The following is a 21,890-nucleotide window of genomic DNA, read 5'->3' on the forward strand; positions in this document are numbered from 1 at the left end:
CAAGACGTTAAGTACTGCACTCAGTGAGCACAGAAGTGTGTAATAGGAAAAAAACCTGCATAACGAGGCAGTGACATTTCTTAAACTTACTGTTTAATTTAGTGTTGTGTTCTATCTAAAAACACCACATTTTGTAGACTTGCAAGGTAGCATGACAAATGCTTGGGAGTCTTGCTGCACTAACATTCCTCTCAGTTTCTATTACTAGTCTCCTTGAATCCCACAGCAATTATTTTTAAGTATTGACACCAGTACTAGATAACCTATTCCATGTTATGCCATTTGGAATAAGACAACATTAAAAATAGGAGACTAAGCAGAATTAAGTAAACTAAAAATAGCATTAAGAATCTGATATGAAAAAGGCAAGTAGAAGGAACAGGTACACAATTTTGTGCATTTATTTTCAAGTGGAGCCTTCAAGGTTACTGGAGCTACTATTTTTTATGACATCCAAGATTGTCTTAGTAATATATGTGGGTTTAGTGAATGAAGTACATGGTTATAGCAATTTCTAGATATATTTACTTCAGGTCTTGTATTAACAGCTTCTCATTCAAAATCATTTTTATGCTGCTAGTATATTCTTCTGAAATACTGTCCTTGCAAACTGCAGAACATCAACACATCTTTGATACGCAGGTCTTACATAGCCATTTTTCACAGCTGTCACTAATGGCCACTACATTACCCTTCAGGGTTCTTCTCATGTTGGAGACCTACTGAAAGTAAGCAATGTCCACTGCCTTCAATTATTCTGAGATAATTGAAAACAGTTTGTTTGCAAATATCACTGAAAGAAACTGAAGCCAGAACAAGCTTCCAGGGAGTTGATTCTTTTACGTCCTCCACATGATCAGCATGACTTGGAATTTTTTACCTAATGAACTTGAGTCCTTGTTATGAAAAGAGCCACAAAACCTAAATTAAATTACCCCTCGATCAGCAGATATTAGATATTTTGGCCAAATTAAGGAGGCAAATAAAGAATTAACCTTGCAACCTCTTACAAGTATTTTCACCTATTAAGCATGTGTTTTCCGCACAAGACCAGGGACACACTCATTACTCAGATCCAGTATGGACACTACAATTTTTTGCAATCCTGTAGATGACAGGTAACTGGGATACAATAATCTTTCATTGTTTTATTTTCCAGTGCAGTCCTTTTAACCTTCCACTCTTATGCTCTTCTGCCAGTCCTTTCTTCAGGGGCAAGAAGCAAGACCCAGGGAATAACTGGTTGCTCAGTCTCATCTCAATACTTAGGAAGGTAATGGAACAATTAACCTGGAAACCAATTCCAGGCACATAAAGGACAAGAATGTTAATGGAAGAAATCAGTATGGCTTCATCAAGAGGAAGCCATGCTTGACCAAACCAACACTTTTAACAGTGTCGTGACTGGCTTGGCAGACAAGGGTGGAGCATCACAGGGTGTCTTCCTTTACTTCAATAAGGTTTTTTGATGGCACTGATAACTGATAAAGGTGCCATCAAGGAAACAATTCCCTCTTCAAGCTCCTGCTGTCATTTAATTCTTAGTATCCAGGAATGAATTACTCCCAGTTTTATATCCAAATCAAGTGATGCCTTAATCCTGTCTGCTGTACATCTACAAAACAATAATGTTAAAGTATGGTGCTAATACCACATCTGTAAGTAGTCCTCAGACAACAAGACTGATCATCTTTCAGTATCTAAAAAGCAAATATTTAAAAATATTTGTGAACTCCTCATAGCTCTACCTCTACCAAAATGAACAACTGAGAAATTATGTCTACATGTAAGAAGCAGCATCTCTTTCCTACTTAATTAAAATGGAAATGCAGAAATGAGTATTTGGACCTTCATCTAACTTCCCCCACACTGTCACTGTAAATCAACTGGCTTGGAATTAGTGGATAGAAATTTATATGCTGGTAATCTCCATATACCTCCACAGTGTACCTTGGCCAACTACAATGTTCTGTGATGAGAAACCATCACAAACAAAATCTAAAAGCAGGCAACAGTGAAGAAGACCAGGTCACCTCTAACTGATCTGATTTTAACCAAGTGCACAAGCCTACTTTAATCTCACACTGAGATGATGCCTTCATGAGTGGAAGCTGCACCAGGCAGGCTCCTCGTAATTCATAGAGATACTGTCTGTGATTTAATTCATCTTGCTCATTTCCCTACCATTAGAGAATGGCAGAGTTAGTCACCTATCAATCTTGTTGATTTATCCAACATCAGCTCTAAGACTTTAAGGTAATTTCCAGTCTATCAGGTTTCCATGCAAAAGCTATGAAAATCTGCACCAAAGTTTGGATGTTTATTCTGCTGCAGTTCTGGCTTCGCCCTTAAAGATGATAAGAACACCATTGTCAAAAACTTCCCAATTTACACGGAATGAGAAAGTTTTCCATTCCATCATGAAAGAGCATCTTTTAACTCAGCAACCTGCATTTAATATTGCATTACTGTGCCTCCTTTATTCTTTATTTATTAATTTTGTGCAACAACAGAAGTTATATGAGGTTTAATTTTGAAAAAAATGGGTAAGAACACCAGGTTAGGCCAGCACAAAAAAAACCAAAAAAACCCCCAAAAACAAACAAACAAAAAAACCCCACAAAACCACAAACAAACAAACAAACAAAAAAAAAAAAGAAGAAAAAGAAGGTCTCTGAAAGATCTCAAATTAAAAAAGAAAGCTCCATTTTACAGAAATCAATATTGGCCTTTATTGAGCTCTCACAATGTATTGCCCTCAATATACTACTAGTTACACCATTCTAGTTCAATCTAATTTATGGGAAATACTTTTCTTGAGTTAAATGAAACCAAATAAATCAGCAAGTAACAATAAATCAGCAAGTAACGTTAACTACTCTCTTCACACCTTAAGTTTTAAAGTTGATTTTACAGACTTGTTTCTTTCTCTTATATGTTACTCTAAAGCAAATTATTAGTGATTAAAGATGTTTCTTTGACAAGGACAAGGGAACTGATAGGCACTTTATGCTGTATGTTTTTCAAACTAATTGCCTTTATGGCTCTGGCTGGGATGGAGTTCACATTCTTCACAGCAGTCGATACAATGCCATAGTTTGGATTTGTGGCTACAACACTGTTGATAACACACTGATATTTTGGCTATTGCTGAGTGGTGATAACTGTATCATTTTAGTTCTGCTAGCTTTGCACAATCATATTTCTTGTTTGGCTAATTTAAGCAAGCCAACCTCCAAGCACCCCCTTAAGTACATTCAAGGACTACTCACACACACAGACATACACTTCAGAGTCAGCAGTACTTTCCTATAGGGAGATTTTCTTCACAACTACCTTCTGTTCCCTTTTTCTGGCACTCTATAGAATTTGTCAAATAGATGCATGAAGCACATGAGTCAAGTGAATCAACCCATACACAAACCTCATCTAGCAATCTACAGTGAATTCCCAAATTCAGTTCTCCCATTAAAGCTCAGTGTACACAAGCCTCAAAGATCTGAATCTGAGTATTACAGTTTTGCAGTTGACTCATCCAATGGTAAACTCCAAGTCCCTGAAATGGACAGCAATGCTTTCTCACAAAAACTTGAACTGCAAGTCTGGAGGAGATGGGATTGTGAAGAAAACTGAGTAACACCTGAAGCATGTCACGTACAGTAGGAAGTCCAGTGTGTCAGTAGGGCATTTCATCAAATTTTCTTCAGCCAGCTATTTTTGGAGATAACCATTAAATGAGTGATTCATTCTGCCTCAGAAAAAAAAGAAAAAAAAAAAAAGAAAGCATTGCCAAGTCAATTTTCCTCCTTCTCTGTACAGAGATTATAGTACAGCACACAGGATGTTGCCTATGGGGGATATGGTAATATATGGGCAAGAGGAAAAGGAGGGTCAGTACCACCATGACTGACTGTCACACACCTATTAAATTCACATACATAACACGATGCTATGAGGTCTATGGCTCCTGCAACCACAGCTCCCTTACTGCAAAACAAGCTTGTCCTTTCCCAATTTTCAGCACCATGCCCAAACACATCTGGCTGTTAGGTGCACAAGATGGGCAGGGAAAGGCAAGAGGCAAGTAGAAAGCTTTACACCTGCTTGCTTGGTTGACAGAACAGATGACATACGTGAGGTCTTCTGATAAGTGCTACTTTTTTTATGATGAAACAGTAAGAATATTCAGATCTAGCATCCAATACATTGCTCTGCAGTCAAACCCACTGCTTTTTAAAAATTACTATTGTAGTAAAATAGGAAAATAATACAAGTTTGATAAATAAGTAAGGACACTGGTATCCTTTCAGAACATTGCTTACTATGATCATACATTCTAGGGCCTATGGTCTAAATCTATGGGCTACTCTTCTGCACATCCCTGTTCCCCAGAATACTCTCCTCTGACAGGCAGCTGAGGGCATTTTGCACTGGAACTCACAGCTGTAAACAAATCTTTTTGGTAAGGCCTGGTTCAGAAGTGCCAGCACACAGTGAAAATACTGTGATTATGTTTTTTATAACCACAAGAATCAAGTTTCCATTTTCTGCTTCTGTAACCTTATGCAAGTCATCATCACATGTACAGATTTTAAGGGTTTAACAGCTCTAAAATATATGACATTCAGTAAAAAATGTAAATCACACCAAATACTTTAAAAACAAGCAGGATTTTGCCAAATTCACTACTGCAAGATGATAATGTAAATAATTTAGCAGATTTCAACACCAGCATTTAGGACTATCATTGACCTTATTCTCATTTACACTGTGTGAGAGCATTTAAAGAGGTAGCATACATAGTGCAGGACAAAAGCCACATGATTAATACCTCTGAAGTAGAAAAACACTATAGTCAGAGCAGTCATAAGTTACTAATCTAAAAATCTCTCCTATTCTCAAGCAAGATATCAGTCACTGTCAAAAATCTGATTCATCAGCTGTCCAGTCCACTTATCTGCTCCCATTCTTCTTCACATTTTTTTCCTCAATTTTCCACTTTAATGAAAAATTCATATGGATCTAGAACTCAAGTCTGTTTAAAATGCATCTGATTACCACTGTATTTCTAACTCATATTCCCTACCTTAACTACAAGAAGCCTTATGAAAGCTGAAGATACATCAAATAATTTTGTAAAGAGCACTTGTAACTTACTTGAAAGTAATTTCCAGTTGACTCACGAGATCTCATATACGCCTCTACGGTTATTGAAAAAAAGCTCTCCTTTGCTCTTAATACATAGGAATTGTATGCCCTGTGCATAAAGCAATTGGATTCCTTCACTCTTCATTACCTGCTTGCAATAAAACTTGCAGGAGAGCATAAACATTTGAGAATTGCCATATGAGAAAATAATGTTAGTAATTTGCTATATCTTGCAATAGGTTTGTACATACGGTTTTTCCTGACACTTGTGCTCTGAAAAGTTTAGTCTGTATCCATTTACAGCATTACTCATGCAGGCACATCCTAGAATTTTTAAAAAATATTTTTATAGCTTTCATACCTGACCTGAAAATAAATAAAAATTAGTATTTTCATAGTATTTTATTTAAGTGGCATTAAAGATGAAATGTGTTCTTTTGTTTATCCTCCTATAAAACACCAGCACTTGTTTTTTCAGACTTGCAACTAAAGATGCAGGAATTTAGAAATCAGACTAACTTTTCAGAACTGAGGATACTTTTAGCAAGTGATGAACTCCTATGTTGTCTAACTAGCAAAAAAGCCAGAAAACAGATGCACTATATTGAAACACAAGTAAAACTAGGTTGGTGTCATTGTGAAGTTGCATAGACTACTCTGCAATCAAACTATGATGCATTTCTAATCAAGAGAAAAGCCTGCATGTCAACAACAACAACAAAAAAGCCACCATTGTTATTTATCAAACTAGAATTATCTTGAAACAAAGAGCCAAGCCAAGGGGAAAATGTAAATTGATTATTTAAGAGTCTATTGTGACTATTTCAGTTAATCACTCACAGACACTGAACTACTCACACTCACCTGGATAAGCCTATTTAAGGCATTCACACTAAGCAAACAAAAAAACCCAAATCGCCTTTTGATGTTGCTAAATATGATCCTGTACACATGAAGGTCCTTCAGTCAAAATACATACCCAAAGGAAAAATTTTTAAAGTTGTTCTTGATCTACATCTTCACTTTAAAAACCTGAGTATGTGGATTTTCATTAGATTTTCACAGTTAGAGCAAGATACCTGAGCAACATTATATAAAATGCATTATATATCTTTAGTAATTTGAATTAAAAACTTCATGGCAGAAATAACAGACCTTGCGCCATAATCTTATTCCATTAATATGATTTCAGCTGGGTCTAGGCTAATACACTAATCATTTCTGTGAAAATGGATTAAGACTATTCCTTTGTTCTTACTTATTGAACAAGCAGTACTAACATTGTATTTTAACTGAATTTAAAATGTTAGCTCAGATCTCATTTACTTTAGTCAATATATTCCAAGAAGGCTTAAAACCTTTTATGTCTTGTACTTAACTGAATTGGTTTAGCTCCTTTTAATGCATCAGACAATCTTAGAGGCCCTTTTACCTTGCTCAAAACAACATATGAACCGTGTAGAAGTACAATTTCCTACAATTAAGTTGGCTTTCTTTTTATACTTACTGCTGAGACTACAGAAAAGCATCAGAGATAAATCCTTATTCTTATATTCATGCATTAAATGTATATAGCAACAACCACCTTTGAAACAATAGTTCTATGCATTCAAATATATTAGGTTCTTAAAGTAGAAAAGTTAAGAATAGGGTCTGAAAAAAAAGAGGAAAAGCTCTTTTTCCTAAGTCTGATACTCGAAAAAAGCATCAAAAGATAGCAAGATGATTCCTAGGTAATGGTCACAAGATGTAGCAACTTGAAGCTGAGCTAGGGGTGGCAAGACTGCAGAACAGGAGAGGCACACAGTCTGAGTGCAGAGGTATTCAAGTTTTCCAGAGATTCTGGGGGCAAAGACTTGAGCAGAGTTTCCTGCAGCTGTAAATCTTTGAAATTACTGCATCTGAGCCCAAAAGCAAGGACCTGCTTACAAGAATACAAAAGGCAGAGAACAAGCTGTTTATCAACCCTTTTCCTATTTGGTATTATCTTGTCATGGAACTTGATTTAGATAAAATGGAAGAAATGCTTTTAATCCAATAAAACCTGGGGTTTGTATCTTATAGAAGAAATCACTATGAATCAGAAAACCTCAAAAGATCCATCTTACAGCTAATCCAGTGTCCTGTTATGAGATCTATAATCCGGATTAGGGTCAAAGTGTTTTAATGCATCTCAGTTTGCAAGCTGTGAAATGCAATAAACAGGGTTTGTAATTTTGTAAGCTATTTTAAATACACCTTCAGTTTTCAAATCACATATTATGGTTATATGAACTCAGCTTATACATTTCTACTTGATTTCTATTGTGCTCATTAGCCTCAGCAAGATTACAATATTGCAGCTATATCAATTCCAGTTACTCATTAAACTATTTTCTTTTATAACTTTCCTTTCAAAAACCTTTCAAGTAATACATAATACAACATCATTGTACCCAATCAGAACTAAAGGGCATTTATTTGTAATTCCTTCTTCATATATTTCCAGACAAGAATGAGCTATTTCAGGCATGGCAACTGATTGAGCTCACAGTAAAAAAAAACAATCAAAGAAATGCTTTCCATCCCTATTCATGAAGGTATGCTTCTCAATATTTTTGTTAATTATAACAGAAGTGTTCTTTTTGCTGAAAAATGCTTTTTACCTGAAACTTCATTCAATATCAAGACCCTACACCCTTAACCAGCAATCAGCTCTACCTTAGAACTTTCCAGGTGCTTGTATCTTACTCACTGGTTAGTCCAGCATGAAATGTGCTACCTGTCAGCACACATCAGGTGTGACCAGAGTATGTTTGTCTCTGGCAGCTTGTGTTAGACATACTGCCTTTGCAAAGACTTGGCTTCTAGATAATGGTCTCTGCAGGTGCTGACCCTCAAATACCTCAGGCCTGCAGTCTCTTTTCAGCGGCCAGCAGAAGCCTCTTACACCACTTTCCTGGTACCTGAACTTGAAGTTTGCAAGTGTTCACACACAGGCACAGGAGAGACAATGCACTCACGCTCCATAGTTGCAAATAGCACTTGGCAAGAATACAGAATAGCCTGCAGAGATCAAGTGAAGGCTCAGACAATCCTACTGCCCAGCAACCTGCCCAACCACCAGCAGGTATGCAACGGTCCCTTTTTATTCACTCCTCCCCTGCTTCCTCAAGCTTGCTACACCCCAATCAGCCTTGGTTTTTGTATTCCCCTGGTTTGGTCTGTGTCACCTAAACATCCCATAATAAGTTGTGAACAATATTCTGTCCCATCCCCAAGCACTTTTCCCTCTGCATGCCGCATCCTATACCCTATTATGCAATCACCCCTTACTTGCCTGGTATTCCTGGGAAAGAATCTTTTTCCTTGGCCCACCTCACTACTTTCCTTTGATGTACTAGAAGCAGATCACTGGCTCTCTTTTTACCGATTAGATTACTCCACTTCACCCTCTGCTGTTGTTCATCTGATTCTTAGACAGTCTTTATGTTTTAGTCAGTCTTACAACATCACACTGAATAGTGTTTCATAGAAACAACCTCTGAGTTAGGACATTTTACTCAGAGTGTTGGACTCATATTCTGAATCAGCTTGTTGCTTTCTTGAACTACTTGAGAAGTTATGAGAGAGCTGACGAGTACTTTATCATCCTCACGTACATATACATAATTGTGTTCCACAAATTCAGAACTTAGTGAGAGGGAGAAATGTTTAATAAATACTTATGCATCATTAGCTACATTAATTTCTTCTGGCAGTCAGGGTATTTTTCCTCAATTCTGCTCTCATTTCAAAGTTAATCACTTTGAAACAATTACTTTAAAAGCTAAGTAATTTTAACTGATCATATGCAATACCAAAATGCATTTCTCTTTACTTGGGCAAGCACCATTTTCTTTGTCTTCATTCTCCATACCATCATAATCTTTAACATGAACTATCAATAAGCACTGCAGCCTCCATCTCAACTGGAAATAAGTCAAACTTCTTCCTGCTTCTAATTCTCCAGTTTAAATAAATGTGAACCTATATGACATTTCTGTATATTCTGAAATGGCACATTTAAACCATCCTTACAAAATGTAAAAGCCTTTTACAGCTTTTATCTTCACAGCTTCAAAGATGCCCAAGTTTTTAAACTGGCCCTTCAGAGTGATATTACAAGGCCTCTGATTTGTTTGCTCCATCATCCATTTCTACATTTATGCTAAGATTCAGCCCAACCTGTTTCATTTAAACAAAAATAATCCATTTTTGAACCAAAGAAAAAGATACACTGATATCTACTTACAGTGTAAACTGAGGGTTCAATAGGTAAGACAAAAAAATCTGTATTTTCTCTTGAACACAAGTCACCCTTGTTACTACTCTGTGTAATATACACTTTCTGCCTAGCACACAAGGCTGCAGTACCTTACTCTGACATGAAGTACAATATTCTCAAGTTGAGAGACAATACTTGCTGAGCAGAGAGGCAGGACAGATTTGTTTTACAACAGTTCAGTGGCATGCCTGGGGATAACCTCAGAACTGCCCAATTTTCTTCTAACTTCAGGTACCTATTTCATGAAAGAAAAATTTCAAGTAAAACTGAAACACAAGCTCATCCAGTTCCAATTCTTTTTTCGACAGAGCCAAGAGGCAATTCACTGCAGATGGGTTAACATTTCTGACTGATACATGTAAGCAATTTAGCATTAAAGAGCTGCCAGTTATTTGAACAACTAGGCAACTGGTAACTTTTCATCTGACAAAATTATCTAGCGTGTGAAACTTGTCAATTTCCTTCAAATTGTGTTGAAAGATCCTGCTTCTACCTCTACCACAGCTAGAGCACTATTTTCCAACTACCTTGGAGTTAACTTTATGAAGACATAATTATGCAACAGTATGAATGCCAGAGTCATAAAAGGTTTCACACAACTGTTCTAGTGCCAAAAGCAACTATCAAAATGCAATAAATTCAATGGTCCAAAGAAATATTCTTTTTAGCAAAAAAGGCACACAATCAATACCTATGTCAACTACAAATTTAAGCTGGAAGACACACAAAGTTGTTGCATGGCACTGGAACATTGCTGAAACATCTTATGGCATATCATCATCATCATCATCCTATTTAAAACTTAAGCTTATGTTGGAGATTTAATATTTCCAGTGACATCTAAAATATTTTTTTTAAAAAATATGCCAGTATCTTTACTCTTCAGTGAGATTTGCACTTCTGACAGGATTTCCCACTATGCTTTTGCCCTATCTTGATGGTCACACACTGGAGTGAGATTAAGCACGTTCTAGCTTAAGCATGGTGAAATGAAACAAAAGCACTTGATTGCTTTGCCCATGCTCCAGTACTTGCATTATTTTAGGAAAACAAAGGAAGGCTATTATTCAAAACAAGATAAGATTATTATTTTGAGTGACATTATTTAAAGTCTTTTTCCTCTTATCAGCTTCATCTTATCCAATCCTTATCCTTCTTTACATTCAGTTCCATGTATCAGTACCACTTAGGTAAATGCATCCATTTTGTTCCAGCACATTTGATTGATTGTACACAATCTCCTAAGTAGTACTGTAATTTTCATATAACTTTTTACATGAGATTGTATATTTGCAGTTTTAATCATGCATGGTCCTGTGGTCTCAAATGTCTCAGAACTTCCTTTTCCTAAAGACAGCATCCACCCATGAGTAAGGCTGATTTAGTACATGCTTGTTTAAATGTGTCCATTTAATTTTGTTCAATATACAAATAAGCATATGTAATGTTGTCTTAATTGTCTCAAAGTCACCAGGAAAAATGATGAAGCTGAAAATGCCAATCTGTTAATAAGTATTAACAACTGAAACCCAAGGCAGTATTATGTTTTGAACCTGCATGGATCAAAAGTGTAAACAGAGGATCAATTAAAACTAAGCAAACTTAAACCAGCTTTCTGATAAAAACAGTTTGGCAAGTTAAAAAAAAACAATTTAACCAAATTTTTCAAGCTTTTCTCTTTTTATTTTAATTGTTTTTAGATTCTTCTTGCATAGAATTTTTTTAAATTGCATTAAAATACTGTTCTGCTGCAAAACCGGAGTAGAGAGGATCAAGCTGATACAGCAAACACACACATGGGTGAAGAAAAAAAAGTGATATCCTTCCTGAACGCTGACTCCTTTTCCAACATCAGAAAGATAAAAACTTCCTCTTTTTTCCTGACAAAAAAGGGGTTTCTTTCATTGCTTCTACCTGCAATATCTGTTTCTTAATTTCTTTGTCTACAACTGCAAATACGTAATAAGAGCCGTGACAGATTAATTCCATTAAGTAAGACTATTTTTCATGGTAATCCTCAAACAGAAGAAGTCCTTTGTTACTTGCAAAAGAAATGAATAGCACCGTTTTGAGAAGAATCTAATTTGATTTGCTTTCCTTCAGATTAGTATTCAAAACAAGCAAAGAACCCAAAATAATCTGATCTTTTCTGGAAGACTGAGAAGGTATGATTAGAAATGTAAAACTAGGCTGGGAGAGGTCCATAGACTGTAAAATGCAGACAGAGAAGCCTTAAACTCTTCACCCATTGTGGGGGCAGGAGGCAGGAAAACAGGTTGCCCTGTGTCTTATCACATATTCCTAAATCCTGAGCTTTAATTCTTATCTGCTTAGTCTGAATTTATGAAAACAAGGACTAAGAGCATAAATAAGACTATATATTCAATCAGAGAACAAGACAGGTTTCTATTTTTCTCTTCCCATGATATACATGATTTTTTATTACAATTTAAAGTAATATTTCATTTTATATAGCTATCAGAAAGAAAAGATATTTTAAAAATAAATCAGTCAGGCAGTCAGAAAGGTTATTATCAACTGTTCAAGTGATTTAGCAAGTTATCAACAATACAGTATATCAAAACAAAAAACATTTAGACTATTTATAACAGGATTCTGTATTTAAATTATCATTCAGGTCAATATTTGTGAATTCATTTATTCTTACAAGTTAAAAGTAAACACTTAAAGAGATCACTTTCACCTAACTGGTGTTTAGGTGGACACTAACTATTCTGCAGGCTTTAATTTCTTCCATGCATTCTTACAGTGCTACTCAGTTCTGAAGAAGTGAAGAACACTGCAGCACTATTTGCTCCAACTCATTTCTCCTTGTGCAAAATTATTAGGATGATAACTTGTAATATTTTGGATACAAAAATTGCATCCCAGAGAAATAAGGGTAGAACTAATAGTTTCTTTTGCTTCAATAGTCCAAGCAGCTTGATTTTTGTGGGAGTTTTAGGCTGTCTTTGGGGGAAAACAAACACACCATCCTAACAAGCTATGTTAAGCTCTTCCTATTTGGTTATTGAGTATTTGACATTGTTTTTCCTATATGAAGGGGAAAAGCCACTAGTGTGACTTGCCCCCACTTTTGAGGGTTTCTCCAGTACATTTTAAAGGCAAATCAACCGATGTCTGTACCTCTAATACAGGCCATCTGGTGCTGCCTGGTACCAGCTGACTGAGAGGCAGCAGCTCACTGTGACTGCCAAGTTTAATCTGCCAATTTAGTCTTCATTTTGGGGAAGAAAAACAGCATTTGATATACTACCATTGAAAAATAACCTCCAACTGACCCATTCCTGTCACTTGAAATAACTTTATACAAAAACAAGAGCCAGTTTCAAATTCAAAACTCAATATAATAAAACAAACTAACTCACAGTGTCATTTTGAACTTCAGCTAATCAAGTGTAACTGCTGCAGTCCTTCAGAACCATTAATCATCCAGGTATGTTCAGCAGAATGAAAAAATCTTTGAGTGTTGATATTAATCAAAAATCTTTGAGTGTTAAGTTTGCAAATGCACATGTACTTAGTGAGAAAAAAAAAAAAAAGTAGTTTATAGCTCTTTATATCCTAACTATTTAACTTTACTGTCCCAGTACAACACAATCTTGTCCTAAAGAGGTTTACTTCCATGCTTTAGATGGTCCCCAACATGCAGTATTTTACAGAGAAAACATCACAATATTTTCATGACAGTACTCAACTCCTGTGAAAGCTCTAAACTAAACGGCAGAGAAAGCTACACAGTGCTGAACACAAACACTTCCAAAGCATTCAGTGTCATGGACTTAGCTGAACTTTCTAATTTTGGATATTAGAAATATTTACCAAGTTTTCCATGGACAGCTTTCCAAATAACTTCTGGCTTAATTCTGGGTTGTTAGCACTGTTGCACACCATGTTTTCTTTATTTAAAAATTAGACTTCATAAAAAGTTGAACCCTACAAAAATCTGAACATTTAGGACCAATTTTCTTTTTCTTTACTCTGGGAGCACTCCAGAGCCTCACAGCATCATACCTAGTGATGCCTTTTTTATTTGAATTTGTACTGTGGAAGCACATAAACACATATGTCTTGGAAAACTAAACAGTCCTGGTTGCTCCAAAATTCAAAAAGTCATTCATACAGCTCAGTCCAACTTCTCGGTTCTAAGTAGTGCAAAGCAAATGCCTTTACTAAATGAAATATTCCTTATATTCTTTGATTGTTTGTGAACAATATTCCTCAGTTTACTCTGCTGCTCTGTTTATCCTTGGGGCACATAGTCTCCCCAGCTCACACACTGGCCATGTCCCAGAGCACCACTGACCGCTCAGCCTGAATGACCTAAATGCACCTCATCTCCCCCTTCTCTGTGCTTCCTTTCAGTGGAACCTCATCTCCCCCTTCTCTGTGCTTCCTTTCAGTGGAAGCTCATCTCCCACTCCTCTGTGCTTCCTTTCAGTGGAACCTCATCTCCCACTCCTCTGTGCTTCCTTTCAGTGGAACCTCATCTCCCCCTTCTCTGTGCTTCCTTTCAGTGGAACCTCATCTCCCCCTTTTCTGTGTTTCCTTTCAGTGGAACCTCATCTCCCACTCCTCTGTGCTTCCTTTCAGTGGAAAGCAGGTACAAGGCAGATGGAGTGCACGCTGAGCCTGCTCCAACCTGCTGCAGGAAGAACAGCATGGAGCTTACCTAAAGTGCTCCTCTGTACTCCAAGAAGAAACTTTACCTAAACTGTCTTCAGAGCTTACATTTTATTTCAGAAAACTCAGATGAGGCTTTGAGAGCTCTCTCATGCACAAGTAGAATACTTACGCTACATATTATTTTTTAAATCACCAAACAATTCTAAATTGAACACATCGAATTACTCAAGGATGAACAAAAATTCTACTCACTCTAGAAATAAAAAAGGTGTTCTGTGGTTTACTCTATTCCTGAACAGAGAACTTATTCAGTCAACTTAAGTAGAAAAGAAAGGAAAAAAAAATGGCTGATTTATGAAATTTCACTACCTTCAGCTGTGCAGAAGAGTAATTAATAAGCAGGAAAAGCTCCTCAGCAGCTTATGAAAGAGCAGGCAGGATGATAAAGTTTAGAATTGCCTAGTGAAAGTCTAGCTGTTTTTTCCTGCCTACAAATTAAAGGTTTTCTTATGTAACTACCAACCAAATATGTAGGATTGGTGGCCAAACTACAGACTTTCTTCCCCTCCCCACTAATAAAATGCATTGCACTCTTGCAACATAAGACTTACTTTTTTAGTCAATTTAAAATCTCTTAATCTTACCTGTCTCTACAGAACATGTAAAACTTGCTTTCACTGCATGGCAGTCTTACTTATGTTATTATCCTGCTGCTGGCCCATAGGAAACATTAGGAAGCACTCAATTAGCTCAGTTTGATTATTTATTCCTGCAATTCAACACATTTTTAATATTGCAAAAATTTGCACTTCTGTTGTTTGCAAACAAGCTGGGCTTTGAGTGAACATTCAGCTTCAAATAACCTGGCCTCAGTTTTCATGTCATGAAAAATTGCATAGTAATTGTTACAGCAGTTTTTCTTGCAGTATTTTCCCTGTTTCTTCAAAGCAACTGTAAGGATAAGGTTCTTTTAGGTAGAAGCACTAAGGAAACTTGAGATCTGCAATTATGGAAAGAGCACAGAGAGAGAGGGAGGAAAGACCCTGGGTAACTCATGCAAGTTCCTTAACTTTCTTCAGTTAGACTGAAAAAACCCTTACAGCTGCCAGTAGCTTGGCAATGTCATGTATTTTATTAAGAGTTTTGCAGATCTGATGTGGAACATCTTATTGCTGGCTGCTTCTAATAAAATGCTAATCACGGGACTAGACTCAATCACTAGCTGACATAGTAAGATGTTGTTATATTACAAATTACCCAGTAATCTCAGCAGAGTGAACAGCCCACAAAAACAGAGTCAAGCAAGTATCCTTGCTACTCACTATTCGGCAGATCTCTCTGATCTTGAGGAAATTCTACACTGCATCTGAACTCTCCAATGTGAGAGACAAAAAAAAATATTTCCCCAGAAACCCACTTCAAGCACATGATGATTCTCTACTGAAAAGCAATTTCAGTAAGAAAACTCACTATTATTAAATAAGTTAAAATATTATGGTCTTTGTTTATCAAAGCATGATAATCAACAAAGTTTATTTTATGCCATAATTAACTGATACATAAATGTAATATTAGGATCATAAGTTTACTACATCAATGCTAGAATCTTTCAGTAATATTTGAAAATGCAAAAGAAATCATGCTAGACATTTAGCTTGCTAAAGGCTAAGGATCAGTGACAGGATCTAGTTAGTGACAAGAGAAAGACACTCAAATGGATGTAGGGGCAAATTAGCTCTATGAAGCAGAGATAAGAACATGAGAATTGAATGTGAACATTTTACATTTTTAGGATGCATATTCTTGTTTTAAGAGCTAAGAAATTTAATCTCAACAAAAGATAAAATTGAAGTCACTAGGAACTGAAGACTTATAAGAGTACATGACACTTGAGAATAAATCTGAAGTTTTCTCTAGTAAAAAGATGAATTCTTTTTACCAGTTTAAGACCTCTAATTTTTCTACCTTTATTGATTCTTCTATAGGATAGCTAAAACACTGCTTGAATTACCTTAATCTAAAAGAACTCTCAAAATTGTGTCAGAACTGCAAACTGCTTGCTCACATATTTTTAATTAACTTCCCAAGCCTGCAACAACTAGACTGGATATCAACCATGCCTGTACTAAAAGCAACCAGTGACTTTCAATATGAAGTGTGCAGACTTCTCATATTGTTTCCTCTGCCAGGAACTGAGAAAAATAACCATCTACTGCTTGATGCGTTTGCTGAAAACATGATAAATACTATGGTCAAGATGCCTGCACTCCCCTGCTGATTCAGGAGGCAATATTTAAAACATACTACAGCCAGTCTCTACCTGGATGTGAAGTATATCATTATTACTGAAAAACTAATGTTTATCAGCTCCCTAAAGCAGAAACACATTGCAAAAGCAGCAATGTATTATTCCATGTATGAAAAGAAAATCTTTGTTTTCTACCTCACCAACACTGTCCAGCAGAAATAAACATATGATACAGCTCTCCTTCCTTTGGATTACAGAAAGCAACTAGATTTTAAAAATATATAAAATTTACAGTGTGAAAGCAGTTTACTTTGAATGAATGATCCTTTAAAAGCCCAAGCTTGAAGAATGTCTTAAATTAAAAAGATGACACAGAAATGAGTTCCATTTGAGCAGTCAATGCTGACACATTAATAATGAAATAAAATATGCTGCAGTACTTCAAACATTTTGCAGCTGTTACAACAGCACGATTATCTAATACAGATATATTTACCAAATTCCACATTTTGTAGTACAAGCATTTAAAATCAAAATCCTTCTTTTTATTTGTCTAATCATTAACTGATAATCTAATGACTTTTCAAATGTAAATCTAATCAGTGGCATTAGAATAGTTTTTTTATTTCAAGTGGTAGGATAATCCCTCAGCTGTAATAATGCTCTGTTGTCACCTCCCCTCACTTAAACAAATATTTCCAGCCACATAACAAAGTTCATGCATCCTTACAAAGTGAGACCCTCTCTCCCAGTCCAAAAGTAGATCTTTGGGCTCTAGAAAGATAATGTTTCCAAATCACAGCAATGTTTTTACCCTTTATAACTAAACTATATTATTATAAGGACAAAAATAAAACATTCAACTTGGCTGGACACCCCCATAAAGCTTCAGTAATCAACAATTCTAATATTTTTATTGCCATCCATAAACTTACTTTAACCTTGTATGGTATCAATAACAATAGCTCAGTGAAGCTTCAGGAATTGTTGTAAGAAAAGCTGCTTCTGCACTAACTCATTCCAAATTGCTTTCTAATTTAAGAAAAATTATATTTCTATTCGGGAGGGGCTTTTTTCCCCCCTCCAAGTATGCATATATATATTTTTTGTATCTTGTTTTATTATGTAAAGTGGAAAAATACTCTATTTGAAAACTGAATTAGAAATACATCTGCAATCATAGTCTGTGAACACACAACATTTTTCATAATTGTAACACAGCAATGTGGGGGAATAAACTGACAGATGGAGACTCCAATGCATTCTTCAGACTACAATACAGACCTCAACATATTAATGGATTCACAAGATCAGAAAGACAACATCTCTATTAAAAGAAATTAATATATTTAATACTAAAATTACCCATTCAATTTTTGTTTAATATCAACTCTCTGCAGAAGTGCACATGAAATTTCAATTGTACCTATATTGCTAAGGCTGCTCATTATGCTTTACCATAACTGTGGAAAGAAGCACCTTAAGTTGTTTCCTTGTCGCGTTTTGTGACATGATCTTAGTGAAAAATTTTTAAGTTACTTAAAATTACTAATTAAACTTTACAGATTTTACATTTATGTTTAAAATGTATTCATTTATCAAAGACGGTATTAGATGATAATACAGGACTTAATAAAACTGACAATTTTCTGTGCAAGAATAGCAGTGGTCCATGACCCGGAGGTTTTAGCTCAGCTGGTCAGAGCATGGTGCCACCAACACCAAGGTTTGGGGGTTCAATCCCCATACAGGGCTGTGCATTTAATAGCTGGACTTGATCATCCTTGTGGGCCCTCCTAACTCAGGACTATCCTGTGATCTTAAAAATCTTCATTAGATTTATGATCTGAGCCTAAACTTTAAAAAAGCTTAACCCATTTCCCTCTTCTTCTGAACACATTCCTCATCATATGGCCAACCAACCTTTGTATACAAGCAAACAATTCATGTGCATTAACCAGATCACAATTCATATACACATACACATTAATTATTTCCCCAAATCTCTGAACATATCTAATACTATGTGCCATTTTTAAATAAGTGGAAAAAAAGAAACTCTTCTTACCTTTTCAGCTGTTAACTGTTTTGATGGTTTTTCTGATTCTTTCTCTCTCTTTTTCTCTTCTTTCTTTTTTTCTTTTTCCTTCTGCAAAAAGAAAAAGCATTTTGCTAGTACTCAATTTGCAAACATATTGAATGTCTACAGTCACACAGACTATAAAAAGAGATCTTCAGTTACTCCCTTTTAAATCATAGTTTATGCTTTTATCTGCTCTCCTTCTCATTAGAGTGACTAATTTTGCTCAAATACTAATATTAAAAATACTGTGACTTTTAGATTAAATTCAAGAAATTCACTTTTTTACCTGCTCATCTGCTTTTCTGCTTAATAAGCAGAAGGAAAAAAGAACCAGTATTGATTCTCCTAAGCAAAGCAGAGCTGAAGAGGAAAAATAATCTACAAGTATAAGTATCTTTGTTAACTCTGATAGCCTCTGTCATTGAGGGTGGATGTCAGCTGCTTTGACCAAAGAACTAGACTAAGGTAAATTGCATGCTGCTTTCTGCAGGAAGGTACTAATTTTTAAAAGCCGATCTAGTAGTCCTAAAAAATACTCCTGAATGTAAAAAAGTTGCCTTGGGCCATATGACAGGCCAGCTGAGTCATGACACATTATGTTGTTCCAGAAAGTGAAAATATAAAGATCCCTTTACTTTGAACGCATCATAATGACATTACAGATATTTCTGCACTTTAGTTTTTGATGAATGAATGTGCCAAAATTACTGACCCATCTGACTGAAGCAAAGCATAAAATATGCCTTAAGGAATAACATGAAGAAGATTCAGACTTGCTAGGTTAGCAATTGCTTTGACAAAGTGTTAGTCTGCCTGCATTTACCTGGTACACCTACAGAGTAGTACTAGTGAGTATATTTGAACACTAAATTGATGAAACTGTAGCTCCTAAATGTTCTTTTGGCCATTAGACTTGCACTCCTGTTAGTTGAAAGCTTCAAAACAGCCTTGTTTCAGAAAACACTACTGTTTACAAGTTTCCCAATATTAGGCAGAAGGTTGAGAGGCTATATCTGTCCATGCAGCTCCAGTATTAAAAATAAAACAGTTAATAGTTTGTGTCAGTAAGGAATATTTGTGAGTTTTTTCTTTTTTTTTTTAACATCCATACAATTATATAATACAATACAGTACATACAATTTAAAAATTTTTATAGCACGCTACATTTTTATACACTTAAAAATAGTTCTAACACTCAGATGAAGGTTTTGGTTTTTTGTTGTTTTGGGGGTTTTGTTTGTTTGGGGTTATTTTTTGGAGGTGACTGGACACAGAGGGATCCAAGTAACACACTCTTCAAAACTTCCAGTAATCCATTTTCAATATTTACCAGATTTGGATTTGGGCTACTCAAGCCCCAACTAACCCATGTGAATTATTTTATCAGGCATTAACCTGAACACTCAGTTCCTGGAAAATCAGACTATCACACCAAGCACCTGCATACAAGCAACAGAAAGCAATGACCACAGTCATGAAACCCCAATAAGGAAATTTGGGACATCTGTTTTGATGAAAAGAAACAGAGACCAACTTAGATTTCACTGAATAAAAGAACACGAAAGTGAACACAGTGGTCCAAACGAGAGGCCTCACCAATGCTGTATCTCACCTGTGGTAATGCAAGGTGTTCAAGAAATGTCTGTATGACTGGGACAAGTATAGAGCAGTATTTTATTCTGAGGTCACATAATAACCTGAGGCTTGCAGTCTTACTGAACTAGGATTACAAATGCATAGCCATGCCTTTCAATGAAGCTCAGCCTTTCTTCCACTACTGTTTCACTGACCCTAGTACCAACCTGCATTCTAGTATTACTAGTGTAATTACAAATTACACTGTCAGAGCAACAACTTTTTGAAGTCTTCCTTTTTCTGTTCCCACATCCCACTCCAACCTTCTCAAGCTGAGTAATTTAAATAAACGTAATCTCTTTAAGACAACTGCATCAAAGGAAGTGTACCAGCAGGTCAAGGGACATGATTCTCCTCCTCTGCTCTGCTCTCACAGACCCTTCCTCTGCAGTTGGGGCCCCCAGCATCAGAAGGACACGGACCCACTGCAACCCAGAGAAGGGCCACAAAAATGACTGGGGGCTGGAGGACCTCTCTCTGAAAACAGGCTGAGAAAATTGGGGTTGTCTGAGTCCAGAGAAGAAAGAAGACTCTGGGACACTTCATAGGAATCTTCCTGTAGTAGTGCCTCAAGGGAGCTTCAGGAACAATGGGTAAGGACTTGTCATGGCTTGACACTGGCACAATGCCAGTGCCCCCATGAGAATACTCTCTCCCTGGTTTCTGCTGTGAGATGTGACCAGGAGTAAGCAAAGCAGGCTCCCACTTAGGAAAAAAAAAATTATTAACTAAACTACAAGGGAAAGGACAAAAAAGAAACACACAAGGAAAATGAAAACTTCACAAATACATCTCCTCCTCCTCCCCACCAAATTCCCAATACAATACATCCCCCAAATCATCGACTCTCAGTCCGGCACCACCCTTCAGAATACTCAATCCTCAGTTCATCAAGAGGAGAACGAGTCCTTCTTGTGCCAATGGTGACCTCTTCCTTTCATGTCCAGCGCTCTCACCACTGAACAAGGACCAGAGCTGCTTCTAGGGTCGACTTTTAAGGATGCTTTGTCCCACTCCAAAAAGGCACAGTCTCAACTTTGGGACATCTGTCCCCCCCATGTTTTTCACCCCCTGGGGCTGAGGGGTACCCACACCGAACCCTCTTGGTCCTGAGGCATTGCCTCCCCCTAGAATGCAGTCCCTGTATCACAAGGAAACATGGCTCTGTCCATGGCTACACAAAAAGAGTCCAGCATAAGCTACTCCATCATCTCTTCCACCTGAGTTCTTCTCTATTTCTCTCGTGGCCCATTTCCTCTTACCTCATTTCAATCTCTCTTCTCATTCAGCTCCAGGAGGATTAGCATTTGTAAGGTTTCCATCATCCAAGAAAAGGGTTAAAAATCTGAGGCTCTGTCTGTCCAGAACTCCCACGGCTGCCCTGCCGGCCACCTTCTCGCCGCACCTCCCTTCTCCTTCTCGGCCGGCCACTATTAAATTTCAAGGTGGCACAAGCACAGGCACAGGCTCTCTCTCTGTCTCTCCTGGGGAGGGGGAAGTGGCTGCCTGATGCCTCTCAGTGCTCCTCCTCCACCCTTCCATCCTTCAGGGGCCTTCCCCTCCCTTCTGTCCAGGCCCCGGCCTACCTCACCCGGCCGCATGGCTGCCCCTGGGCCTACCTCACCCGGCCCCATGGCTGCCCCTGGGCCTACCTCACCCGGCCCCATGGCTGCCCCTGGGCCTACCTCACCCGGCCCCATGGCTGCCCCTGGGCCTACCTCACCCGGCCCCATGGCTGCCCCTGCCCCGCCCAGCCCGCAGCCGCGCAGGGCAGCTCTGAACCTTTCACTGACCCGAACCCAAGAGAGCCTCCCAGGGGAGA

General features: G+C 37.2%; 1 protein-coding gene across 3 annotated transcripts in view; it reads right to left on the minus strand.

The window, feature by feature from the left end:
- The window catches only part of SMAP1 (small ArfGAP 1), an 87,402-nt gene that overhangs the window by 25,536 nt on the left and 39,976 nt on the right, over window positions 1–21,890 (minus strand). For all 3 annotated transcript variants that reach the window (XM_054514458.1, XM_054514459.1, XM_036380707.2), the window contains one exon: window positions 18,418–18,498. In XM_054514458.1, the coding sequence (XP_054370433.1) occupies window positions 18,418–18,498 (81 nt within the window). The remainder of the gene's footprint in view (window positions 1–18,417; window positions 18,499–21,890) is intronic.

This window comes from Molothrus ater, chromosome 3 (assembly GCF_012460135.2).
Source record: "Molothrus ater isolate BHLD 08-10-18 breed brown headed cowbird chromosome 3, BPBGC_Mater_1.1, whole genome shotgun sequence".
Lineage (NCBI taxonomy): Eukaryota > Metazoa > Chordata > Aves > Passeriformes > Icteridae > Molothrus > Molothrus ater.